The sequence below is a fragment of the Ovis canadensis genome, chromosome 17 (assembly GCF_042477335.2).
Source record: "Ovis canadensis isolate MfBH-ARS-UI-01 breed Bighorn chromosome 17, ARS-UI_OviCan_v2, whole genome shotgun sequence".
In the NCBI taxonomy this organism is placed as follows: Eukaryota; Metazoa; Chordata; class Mammalia; order Artiodactyla; family Bovidae; genus Ovis; species Ovis canadensis.
The window spans coordinates 68,256,349-68,267,803 of NC_091261.1; the positions used below are offsets into that span (position 1 = coordinate 68,256,349).

At 51.4% G+C, this 11,455-nt stretch overlaps 1 protein-coding gene across 2 annotated transcripts in view; it reads left to right on the forward strand.

Annotated features, from left to right (window-relative positions):
• NOS1 (nitric oxide synthase 1) overlaps nucleotides 1–10,069 on the forward strand; it is a 94,132-nt gene extending 84,063 nt beyond the window's left edge. The window contains exons 27-29 of one of the 2 annotated variants that reach the window (XM_069556602.1): nucleotides 1,118–1,312; nucleotides 3,072–3,190; nucleotides 9,472–10,069. In XM_069556602.1, coding sequence (XP_069412703.1) covers nucleotides 1,118–1,312; nucleotides 3,072–3,190; nucleotides 9,472–9,559 — 402 coding nt within the window. In that variant the 3' untranslated portion in view covers nucleotides 9,560–10,069. Of the gene's footprint in view, nucleotides 1–1,117; nucleotides 1,313–3,071; nucleotides 3,191–4,213; nucleotides 5,293–9,471 lie in introns of those variants that run through there. The other variant, XM_069556601.1, reaches the window with a different exon arrangement.
• The last annotated feature ends 1,386 nt before the right edge of the window (nucleotides 10,070–11,455 follow it).

The following is an 11,455-nucleotide window of genomic DNA, read 5'->3' on the forward strand; positions in this document are numbered from 1 at the left end:
GTCGGGCTGCACGCTTTAAAACACACCTGCATTTTACATTATGTTTATTTTAATCACAATAAAAATATTTATAAAATGAATTAAAAGAGACTTCCCTGGCGGTCCAGTGGTTAAGACTCCATGCTTCCAATGCAGGGGACACGGGTTCAATCCCTGGTCAGGGAACTAAGATCTCACATGCCTCAGAGCCAAAAAATAAACTTTTGAAATAATTAAATATGAATTTTTAAAAGTTAAACAGCACCTCCCCACCCCAGCCAGGGAAGGGGTACCCAGAGGGCCTGGGCAGCAACTACTAGACACCTGGCCTGAGAGTTCATCAGTGTCTCAGCACCTGGCACGGTCGTGCCTGAAAGTAGCAGCTGAACACCAGGCTCGCCTGGGGGAAGCTTCCTGAGCAACCCAGACAAATTCCCTAGAGGCTGCACTGGACACCCCTTGTGCCCACCCAATATTTCCTTAGCCCACCGTTTATCGCAGCAGCTCCTACAGCAGCTGACTTTGCGCAGGTGTCACCTGCGAGCCCGTCCCCCATCTCCTGCTGTCTGTCTGGGGCTTCTCCTGCACCCGGGCCTAGGATGCCTGCAGTACCAGCCCCACACCTAGAGGTGCCTGGGTGTAACTGTTCATCGCAGCAACTCCTGCAGCAGCTGGCTTTGCGCAGGTGTCACCTGCAAGCCCCTCCCCCATCTCCTGCTGTCTGTCTGCGGCTTCTCCTGCACCCGGGCCTAGGATGCCTGCGGTACCAGCCCCACACCTAGAGGTAAACGCCCCCGGCGTGACCGCTGGCCACGGGAGAGAGGAGCTGGTAGAGAACACCCCGCTCTTACGCCTCCGGCAGACAGCTCTGGAGCATGGGCAGCATGGCTCCCTCGAGGGTCCTCAGCAGAGGCTAGCTGCAGAGCAGGGGCGCGGCTCATCACTCTCTCAGATGGACAGTCCCTCTTCCCCTGCCTCATTCTTCCCAGTCTCCTGCATCGCTGCACAAAAAACAGACCTGCCCCCAAGCCCCTGGGTCAGGCTCTGTTCCCAGGGTGGTGGGGGGAGGGGGGTGAGCTACACAGCCTGGCTCCTCCTCACCAGTCCTCCCGCTCCCCACCCCCCCACACCCCCGCAGAAGTACGTGCAAGACATCCTACAAGAGCAGCTGGCAGAACCCGTGTATCGAGCCCTGAAGGAGCAAGGGGGCCACATCTACGTGTGCGGGGATGTCACCATGGCGGCTGATGTCCTCAAAGCCATCCAGCGCATCATGACCCAGAAGGGCAAGCTCTCGGTGGAGGACGCTGGCGTGTTCATCAGCAGGCTGAGGGTGAGTGATGGGCTGGCTCCTGGGAGCCTTTTTCTGGCATCCTGTCTCCTCTTCCTCGTCTTGTCTGTCTCCGTGACTCAGAGGACCCATGATGACATCCCTGCTCCCATCTTCCCATTTATGACTGGGGGTAGAGGATGCAGGTGATCCCAAACCACAGTAGAGAGAGAAGGAAAGATAGCTGGGCATGCAGTGTGTATATTAAATAGAATGGGGAGCTGTGATCTATGAAAATGACAAAGCGGGTGGGCCACTAGTAGTTAGACAGAAACGATCCTAACCCAACCATTCCTGTGCCCAGAACCAAGCTGCAGGACTGCCCTGGGCAGTCGTGCAGGTTGGCCACTGCACAAAAAGGGGGCAAGTAGGGAATGAAAGTCACCACCAGGCTTGGCCTCCCATGCAGCACGCCTTGGCATGGAACTGTGTTCCTCCCAGAAGGAGGGGTGTCTTTTCCTAATTTGCAAAAAGGCTAGTAGCAGCCCAGGAAGCAAAGTCCCAGCTCTGTGGTCAACTGCCCCAAATAGAATAAGTCCCAGGCCTCCACAGACCTCCAAATGTGACCCCATTCTTCTCCCTGCTTCCCTAAATAAGCAGCAATCGCACATTTTTGCAGAAGAAGCCCTTGCTCTAATTTTGATATTAAACCCCTACTAGATTAAAACAGTAACAACAGCTTTCCAGTAGAAATGCCAGAGCACCCTGGAGAACTGCCAAGTGCCCTACCACTCTGTCTCTTTGCTGTAAGTCCTTGGGACACATTTTCATAGATTCTGCAGAAGAAGGTCGAAAAACCACCCCAACTTAAAATGAATCCACTCTACAGATGGGCAAGTTTCTTCAAAACCTTTGGAACTATGGATGCCAGAAACTCTGCTCAATGTGTATTCCCCAAACACCGCCTTTCCTCAGCGAGGGGTCGGGGGGCACCTTGGCCCCTTGTTTAATTCTCAGCGACACCGCCCTATAGGATCTCCTTAATGCCCATCCCTCAGTTCTGCCAAAGGCACTCCAGTGGCTCCAGAAACCCTTGGATGCCCCAAGTTCATCCTCACTCATGGTGTTTCTCGACTTTTCTTTTTGTTTGTTTCTGGGCAAAGCTGAGCTAAGATACTCATCATCAGATAAACTATGTCCGGAGAAGTTTCCACTTTGGCAACTGTGGTGTTCCCTGAGTGCTAAGTGGGCACTTTGGCCTTTCTTCCATCTCTGCTGGTCTCTACGGACGGTGATGTTTCACACTAAACCCAGCCAAGCCCCAGATCTGAACTGGCAGGAACAAGGAAGAGGGAGGAAATGGGGAAATGAGCTGAAGTTTCCCCTGGACCCCCTCAGCTCTTCTGTCCTTAGCACCCACAAAGCAGCAGCACTCTCTCTGGGTGGGAACAAAAGTGTTTGTTGCCAGCTGGGCTTAGAGAGACCCCATGCCCTACAGGGCAGAGGCTTTTGCTAAAACACAGTCTTGGAGACTAGAGGGGTCTTCAGGGTGCCCTGAGTTACATCTCATTTCTTCTTTCTTTTTTTTTTGGCATGCCGCAGGGCTTGCAAAACCTTAGTTCTCTGACCAGGGATGAACCCAGGCCCCTCCATGGAAGCACTGAGTCCTAACCGCTGAACCGCCAGGGAACTCCCTGTGCCCGGTATCTTCAGGAACCATCTTCTCCACAGATGTTCCCTTCCAGGATGTCCGTGTGTCCACCCTTCTCCATGCCCTCGGCTGGCATTTAGAATCTGATCCCTGCTTGTTTCTGTTGCCTAGGATGACAATCGCTACCATGAGGACATTTTCGGGGTCACCCTGCGCACATATGAAGTGACCAACCGCCTTAGATCTGAATCCATTGCCTTCATTGAGGAGAGCAAAAAAGACACCGATGAGTAAGCTGGCTCCTTCCCAGGGGTGAGGGGCGGGCAGAGCCCTGACAGACGGAGATGCCTGACTCCATGGCTTTCCCACGCTGGGGCCCCAGACCAGCAGCATCAGCATCTCCTGGGAATGTGTTACAAATCCAAATTCCCAGGCTGCCCCAGCCCGGCTGAATCTGAATCTCTGGGGTCAGGGCACTGAGCAGTTGGTGTTTTTACGACCCCTGCAGGGCATTCTGAGTTCCCCTCAAGTGTGGGAACCCTGGCTATGGATGTCAACTTCCACCGGGGCAGCCCCAAGTTGAATGATGGCTCTTGCCACTGCAAAATTTATGTTCCTGTTCACTTCTCCTAGGGTTTATACTACCTCCCTCGCCCCTCAAATTCTGCTAGCATTCTCATGGATGCAAATTCCAATCGCTATTATTTTGACGATTCCATTTGTCCTCTAGAAATTGCTGGAAATGGTCTGAGGTATACCACACAACTGGGGTTGAGCGTAACTCTTTAAACCTTACATTAATGCCATGACACGTCACCCTTGATTGTAAGCTCACTCCCTGCATTGTCTGCCTCAAACCCACCACCAAGTGCCCTTTAAATTAGGTGGGAATTCAGTTGCCTTGTTTTCAGTAGGCGTGCCCTTTAAATTAGGTGGGAATTCAGTGGCCTTGTTTTCAGTAGGCTAGGGCGCACACACTCCATTTCCCTAAGCTGTTCCCCTTATGACAACACGGCAGTCTTGAAAACAGACTTTGGTGTCTAGCAAGCTGACGTTATTGCCTTGAAGATCACAGCTCATCCTGGCTTGTTGTGTGGCTGAGCCAGGCTCATTCATCTGTTCGTTGATTCATTCTTCATTCACTCAGGATGAGTCCCACCTGGGTGCCAGGGCCTGTCCCCGTCTCTGGGGCTGCCGAGGAAGTGAAAGAGACGAAGTCCAGAGCTCAGGGAGCTTTTCCCTGAGTCTCTTTAAGGAAGCAGAGCAGCCTTGCTCCTCGGGCACTAACTCCCTCCCCGCTTCTCCCCCTACAGGGTTTTCAGCTCCTAACTGGACCCTCTTGCCCAGACGGATGGCAGGGTGGCCGCCCCATTGCGCTCGGCCGGGGTGGCTGCTTTCGTAAGCACGGACACTGCTGGACCTTCCCTTCGGGCACCCCCATGTGGCCCCTGCTCTGCCTCTCGTCCTGTCGCTGTGTCCTGGTCCTCCTCTCCCGGGTTCTCACCTCTCAGTGGTTTCCCGGCCCTCTTGGGTTTTCTCCTTGAGTTTTCGTGCTGCAGTGCAACGCCTTTATAGTCCGCAGTGGCTCTTACAAAACCGTCTCCCTCTCCCTCTCTTTCCAACAAGGGCAAATCACCGGTGCATGAAACCACTGGAGCATGGCCAGGGCTCGCGTTGGGTGTTTTCTGGGGTTTGCCCTGGAGAGGCTGCAGGGACCGGACAGAAGAGTTTTTTGAGCTAGTCCCTCAGCCATTCGAATCCCACCCGATCCTTTTTCATGATGACATTCTGGTTGTGCGTGTGTGTGTGTGTGTGTGTGTGTGTGCGTGCGTGAGCGTGTGTGATGGGCCTGGGTCTCCCTCTGTCCTCTTGCCTGTGGAAGCATGTTGCCTCCAGACCCTCGGTGCCAAGAAATATGCCCCAATGCATATTGGAGCCTCACACATCCATAATTAAGGGTCTGTGCCAGTATACCTGAAACGCATGGACGCATCCTAATTGTCCTGGTTATAAAGGGTCAGGGCATGGACGTGGGGTTTGATGACCAAGGGGGAAATCCCTAGTGAAAGGGGGCATTAGATGCATTTAGGTGGTGGCACCAGTTAGCAGAGATCTTACTGGGAGATTAACCCATCTGATGGATTGGGCAAACCCCCTTCCCAGCCCCACCCACCCCAGCTAGGATCACTTAATTGGCCCTCTCAGTCACTCTCACTCAAGACCCAAAGTAACATCATCCAAGGGAATGAGCTGGAAATAAGGGTCTTCCTGTCTTTGCCGCTGGGTAACTTTGGAAACATTACTGGTTGCTTAATTTCCCCTAATCGTAATGTTATGAAGCTAAAAAGTGTGAATGGATCAAACTTTAAAGTTGTGAAAACTGGAAACAATATCAAGGAAGAGTATCACTTATATATATATATATATATATATTTTTTTTTTTTTTTAATTCTCCCACGTGGGGCTTGCTGTTTCACCCCTGGGGATAAAGTAATGGAAGCCAGTGAAGGCAGATAGGTTGGAGAGGGAATCTGTCATGAAGCATCTCACAGCTTCCTCTAGAGCCAGGGTGGGGAGGATCCGCCTTCATGCTTTTGGTCTTCTGAGATTCCCCCCATTTTTTAACCTGATAAGATCATCTTAACAAATTATTCTCAACTCAGATTAAAGAAAAAAAAACAGGCAGCAAAGTCATTGGCAAGCATCAAGGTGGGTACTGTTTCTCCCAGGCAGACAACCTGCTGAATTCACCTTCTCCGAGGGAATGAGATGGAAAGGTCCCTTTCTACACTTACACGCTAAAAGTCAATGGTAAGCAGTGCCCAGAGACAGCTGATGCTCCCAAGAACCCCTTCCCCAAGGTTGAAAGACAAGCAGCCAGTTTGGAACTTCCGGCTTATTTCATTTTGTCTTGTCCTACAGAAAGCTAGCCCTTTTCTTTCTATACAGTACACAAGCATTTCTTTCTTTATTTCTCTGCCAAAGGGAGAGAGCCCTGGCCCTCTCTGGAAGGGCCTTAGATTTGGGATGCCAGAGGTGTCCCCAGGAGGTGCCCTTAAAGACAAAGGGTAAACTCTGTCTCCCTTTTTCCACCCTTCCCGGCAGCCCCCACTGGTGTCATATCCCTGGCGCTCAGAGTTCGACTTCATGCCAGTTCTGATTACCCTGCCTGCCTTTAATCCTGTTTTCTCCGGCTCAGGCTTCCATGGTACAGAGACCAAGCGCTCAGCATGCTCGGCTGACCCTCTCTGACCTGGAGGGAAGCCCATTTTAAACCCTTTCTTTCCTGCAAACACGATCCTGGCTAGTAGCTCTCCTCCCAGCAGCTTTCTTTCCAGCCGTTTGAGCCCTTTGGAGATAGCTCCTAAGATGTCACTAGCTTCTGGGGGACTGAACTGCTGTGTTTGACCCCCATCACAGAGAAATGAACCAGTGCTCCCGTTTCCAGATCAAGTTTTATGCACAGATGCTTTTCCATCACCAGATAAATACTTAAGAGCACTTATTCCATGCCAGGCACCTTCCTCATATAGCCCTGCTCATCTAGTAGCAGGCAGGGCGAGGGAAACAGCATCTTATTTTATCAGGTAGCCTAAAGAAATAATCGTATCACCAAGATTTATCTCTCTTCCCAAGAATGATTGTTTGGTTTGGTTTTTAAGTAAGTACCTTTCAACCCTCAACTCAAGCTGATTCATAACTGCTGGCTAGAGGACAGGAGATTAATCTGGTGTGTGTGTCTCATTTGACAGAATCTCTGATACCCAAAGCCTCGCTGTAATGAGCCCATCAAGAGGCAGGAGTGGAAGCCTGATTTCAGGCTCAGCTCGGATCCACAATAGCTAAATACTGCCCTCTTGTGGTCTGTGTAGTTCAGTCCCAGTAGCCTGCAAATTTTGGTGTGAACAATTAGTGAGCAAAAATGGGGTTGGCTGGGCATCTGATTCGGTGGGGGGGGGGGTGCGGGGGGCCACCCTAGTTGCAGGTCTCCTATTTACCCCTCCCTCTCGAGCTGGACAGAAGTAACTCCAACTCGATTTAACAACAGTGAGTTTGGCCTGGAGGGACACGAAACCCCCTGCCACAGGAAAGTGGGACAGCCATGCTCTGTGGCTGTCATTGTGAATCCTGTTCCTATGGCTGTGCTGCAAAAGAAGCGGAAGTCATTAACCTCCCAAAGAGGATACAGGCTTTCCCTTGGCTTCTATGGAGTGAGACAGTCAGGTGTCTTTGCTTTGGGGGCAATGCTTCAGACCCACCGAAGTGGAGTTTTAAAAGCAGCCCTGAATCCAAACAGTAACTCTGCCGTCATTTCTGCAGACAGCCCTGAGCTGGTGACCTAATCTTTCTGAGTAAACACAGCCCCCTTTATCACAAAGTGGACTAGATGAGATACTGTCCAGAAAATGCCCCAGTTGCCATACCTGGCCCATGATGAGCAATAGAATCTTGTTTCACTTAATCAGTGTCAGGTCTTACCTCTCTGGTATCTGGAAGGCACAGTCAAGTGTACAGAGCAAAACACAGTTCCTCTCTTACAGAAGGTTAGACTCTGTGATGCAGAGACACAGGTCTTAGAATCAATGTTCAGGCCTGCGGTTTGAGTGATCACCAGGATTCCCCCAGCAGGTTTGGGGAAACGAGATTGCCAGGATGTAGGAGGTCAGGGGAGCAGGGGTGAAGCATGGATGGAGAGCACACAGGATGGGTATCAGGTCTGGCTTCTGACATAGTCCGGCTTTGGGAGGCTGAGGAAGATGGAGGTACGCAGCAGAGACAGGCGGGGAACAGATGGAATTTTGTCAAGGGATTTTGTCTTTATTTGGTAGGCAACACGGAGTGCTTAGGAGTGTTTTTTTTTTTTTTTAAGGGGAAGATGAGCTGATGGGAGTTATGCTTGGAAAAAAATGTTCTGGCTGCAGCATAGAGCATAGACTGCTGACCTGTTGAACTATTGGCTAGTTATTGCAGAAAGCCAAGACTTGAATGAGGGAAGGGGGTAGATTATAGCGATAAAGACATTCCAGGGGTTGAATTACCAGGACCTGGACTCCGACCTGGTGTGGACAAGGAGAACAAAGGCAAAGTCAAGAGTTTTGCCTCTAGGCTGAGAAACAGGTCTCAGGAGGAAAAAACAGGCTCCAAGGAGAACTGAGTTTTCAGAGGTGACAGGAGAGCCAGTTCCCCCCACCCCAAGTCAACAGGGTGGTCCACATCTAGATGGGCAGAAAGAGAACTGACCTCAGGCCACCAGACATCGGCCCGAGAACGCAGGAATTTCTTGCCAAACACACTCTTTGCAGCCACCTGCTTGGGGGCTTCCAAAACGAGGTCAGGTTTTGCCCTAAGTCAGGTTTGCCACAAGCAAGATTCTCTGACCCAGATCACGGTGCCAGAATGATTATCAGCAAGCCGATGTCTGGACTCCTTACGACCATGGCTCTGGTCCCTTTTAATTCATGCCATTTGGAAAAGTGTGCACTTAAGATCTTAGGCTGGCCGTGTTTCCTTGTATATTTCCATTGCCCCTGCCACCGATATCCAGCATGGCGCTATGCCCGCCTTACCCTCGAAGCCTGCTGTCTGAATAGGCACGTTAATCTGAGACCGCCTGCCAGAGACAAGGAAAAAGAAATATTAATCTGGGCTTCCCTTGGGACCTGCCCACACTCCGTGCTTCTCCCAGCCCTCTCCTGCATCTAAGTGTGCCATTCGACTCAAGAATGAAAGGCCAAAAGCAGGGATGGAGGATAAAGAATCTGAGAGGCTGTGAAGGAAACCTTGCCCCCCTCCCTAGGGACTCACCAGAGATGGTCCCCACAAACCTGAAGCCTTGGGGGACTAACAGCAGCCTGGCCTCTCCTCTTTCTCCCACATCCTCTGGGACCTTGGTCCACCTGCCAGTCTCTGCCTGGCGGCACAAACACACGGATGTGTCTCAGGTTCAAGGACTCAGGTAAACTCTTACGCCAGGAAAGCAGGAACTGTTTGCAGGGGGAGGTGGGGTCTGTTCCCTATTAATACTGTCTGAGTTGTGTGCTCGGGAGGTGATTGGGAGTAAACACACCCCAGCATGTTTCTGAATTCACTATTTCCTAGAATATCTGAGCAAGCAGAGCATGTGTGTCTGGTCCCAAGCAGAGACCGTTCTTAAGCAGGTGGCCCTGGCAGGTGGGAACAGATCTGCCCGAAGATACAGCTTTCCAGAGTCTTCTAGAAATTGGCTCCAGGACATCAAAGTGCCCAGACTTGGCTCCTAGGAGATGCTTGGAGGCTCTAGTCCAGAATCCGTCAACCTCAGTACTGTTGGCGTTTGGGGCTGGAGAATTCTTTGGGTGGGGGGCTGCCCAGGGCTTTGCAGGATGTTGGCCAGCATCCCTGGCCTCCACCCACCCACCCGATCCCCCCGAAAGTTGTGACAACCAACGGTGTCTTCAGACCTTGCCAGATGAACCCTGAGGACAACAGACTCTCTACTGGCTGCCCCAGGCCTTCTTACCATCCACCTTCTAGAATAAGCAAGGCATTTCTCAGGCCTCTGGTTTTCCTTCCATTATCTGCTGCCCAACAGAGACTCGAAGGATTTCAAGAGGAAATGGAAAAGTACAGTTTCACCAACTCCCTCCCAGGACAGAAAGTTGACAGCCCCGATGGAGTAAGATGCTGTGCCCTTCGCGTCCAGTTCAGACGAAGACTCATGGAGGCCCAGTGCCCTCCCGTGCCCACCCCCCTCCCCGCCTCCACCCTTCTGTCCTTGCTGTCAACTTGTCGTTGTGATTGTAAGACCCACTCCGGGCTCAGCAGTGGTTTTCCAGGCGGCGCCGGACAGGTTTGTGGGTGAGGGTCGTCCTGTGTCGCTGGGCAGGTGGTGGGTTTCTGTTCCAGGTCTGGGGAGCCGGGGAGGTGGGCTGAGCGCAAGTCATCGCCTCTCACCACACTGCACCATCAGAAAACTCGGACCTCCCCCTACCTCTGAGCTCTCGATGCTGCTAACGCCGCCAAGTGTCCCGTGCGCTCCAGCACCTTCCCAGAACGCGCTCTGCGAGGTTGTCCAGGCTGTGCTCACCGCATGCTCTTCTTCTGTATCATTCTTCTAATTTGATGAAATTCAACAAAAGTCTATTTATGCCTGTTTGCATCATGGTCAAAATATTAAAAAGTGGACTCAACTCGACTGGCTGTGGTCTTTTGTTTGACTGGCCTAGAATTTCTCACGCCTGTTGCCCACTGCGTGCAGCTGGCCAGGTGCCCCCAGGAAGCCTAGTCTGAGATAGAGGTGGCAGGAGGCTGATGGGTGGGGATGGGCCGGGGAGGGAACCTGAGCTGCCACGTTGTCTCAACAGAAACTTCCGCCAACCCTGCCGGGAATTCCAAAGATGGCCTTGCAGGACTGTCCCCAATGTAGGACAAGGAGCCCTAAGCGCTCTGCAGCTGAAGCCATCTCCCAAGGGCATGAGGGCGTTCTCAGGGTCCAGAGGAAGAGCTGCAGACTCCTGACACAGATCTGGAGGGCAATTCTCAGTGTCCTGTCCACCCTCCTCCCGACACCTTTGCCCCCATCCCTAGAAAGGAACCCAAAGGGAGAGTACTGCCTTCTCCCTCAGCCCTCTCTCCCTGTACATACAAGCCTGAGGCCCTGAACTTAACTCCCAGCTGACTTCAGACTCGATTCCAAAGGAAGAGACTTCCAAAGCAATAAAAGGGGACATCCCCAGCGGTCCAGCGGTTAAGACTTTGCCTTCCAATGCAGGGGATGTGGGCTCGATCCCTGGTCTGGGAGGTAAGATCCTGCATGCCTCTTGGCCAAAAAAACAAAAGATAGAAACAATGTTGTAACAAATTCAATAAAGACTTTAAAATTGGTCCACATCAAAAAAAAAAAAAAAGCATTTAAAGGACAGATGAAAAGAAGCAACCCCAAATACCCAGACAGAGTGGCTACTATGAAAGGACCAAGGGAACAGTGCCTTTATCAAGCCCTTTTGGACGTGGCCATTTAGATGCTCTCACCAGTTTGACCTTCACACCTATTTCCCAGTCAAAAAGCATAAGCTATTAGGTACTCACCCTTTTAAATTACGAAGTTATTTATCCAACAGCAAAGATACCCTTAACACTGTTCCTGACTCTTCTGCCCCATCCCTGAGCCTCAGGGCCAGGTTCAAACAGGAGATGCTGATCAGCAAGGAAGCAGAAAGTCAGCACTTGATCCACACTGCTCTTCAGAAATGAACTAAAATAATGGCTAACAGTTATCGAATGCCAGTCTTTACAAGAATACTCCGACATGTTACCATTGCTCTCCACACTTTAAAACTTGGGAAGCTAAGGCAAGAGCTTGGGGCTTTCCTGGTGGCTCAAATGGTAAAGAATCTGCCTGCAATTGAACTCGGAGGCCCAGGTTCAAACCCTGGGTCAGGAAGAATCCCCTGGAGAAGGGAATGGCTACCCACTCCAGTATTCTTGCCTGGAGAACTCCATGGAGAGAGAAGCCTGGCGGCTGCAGTCCATGAGTTCACAAAGAGTTGGACACGACTGAGTAACTAACACTTTCA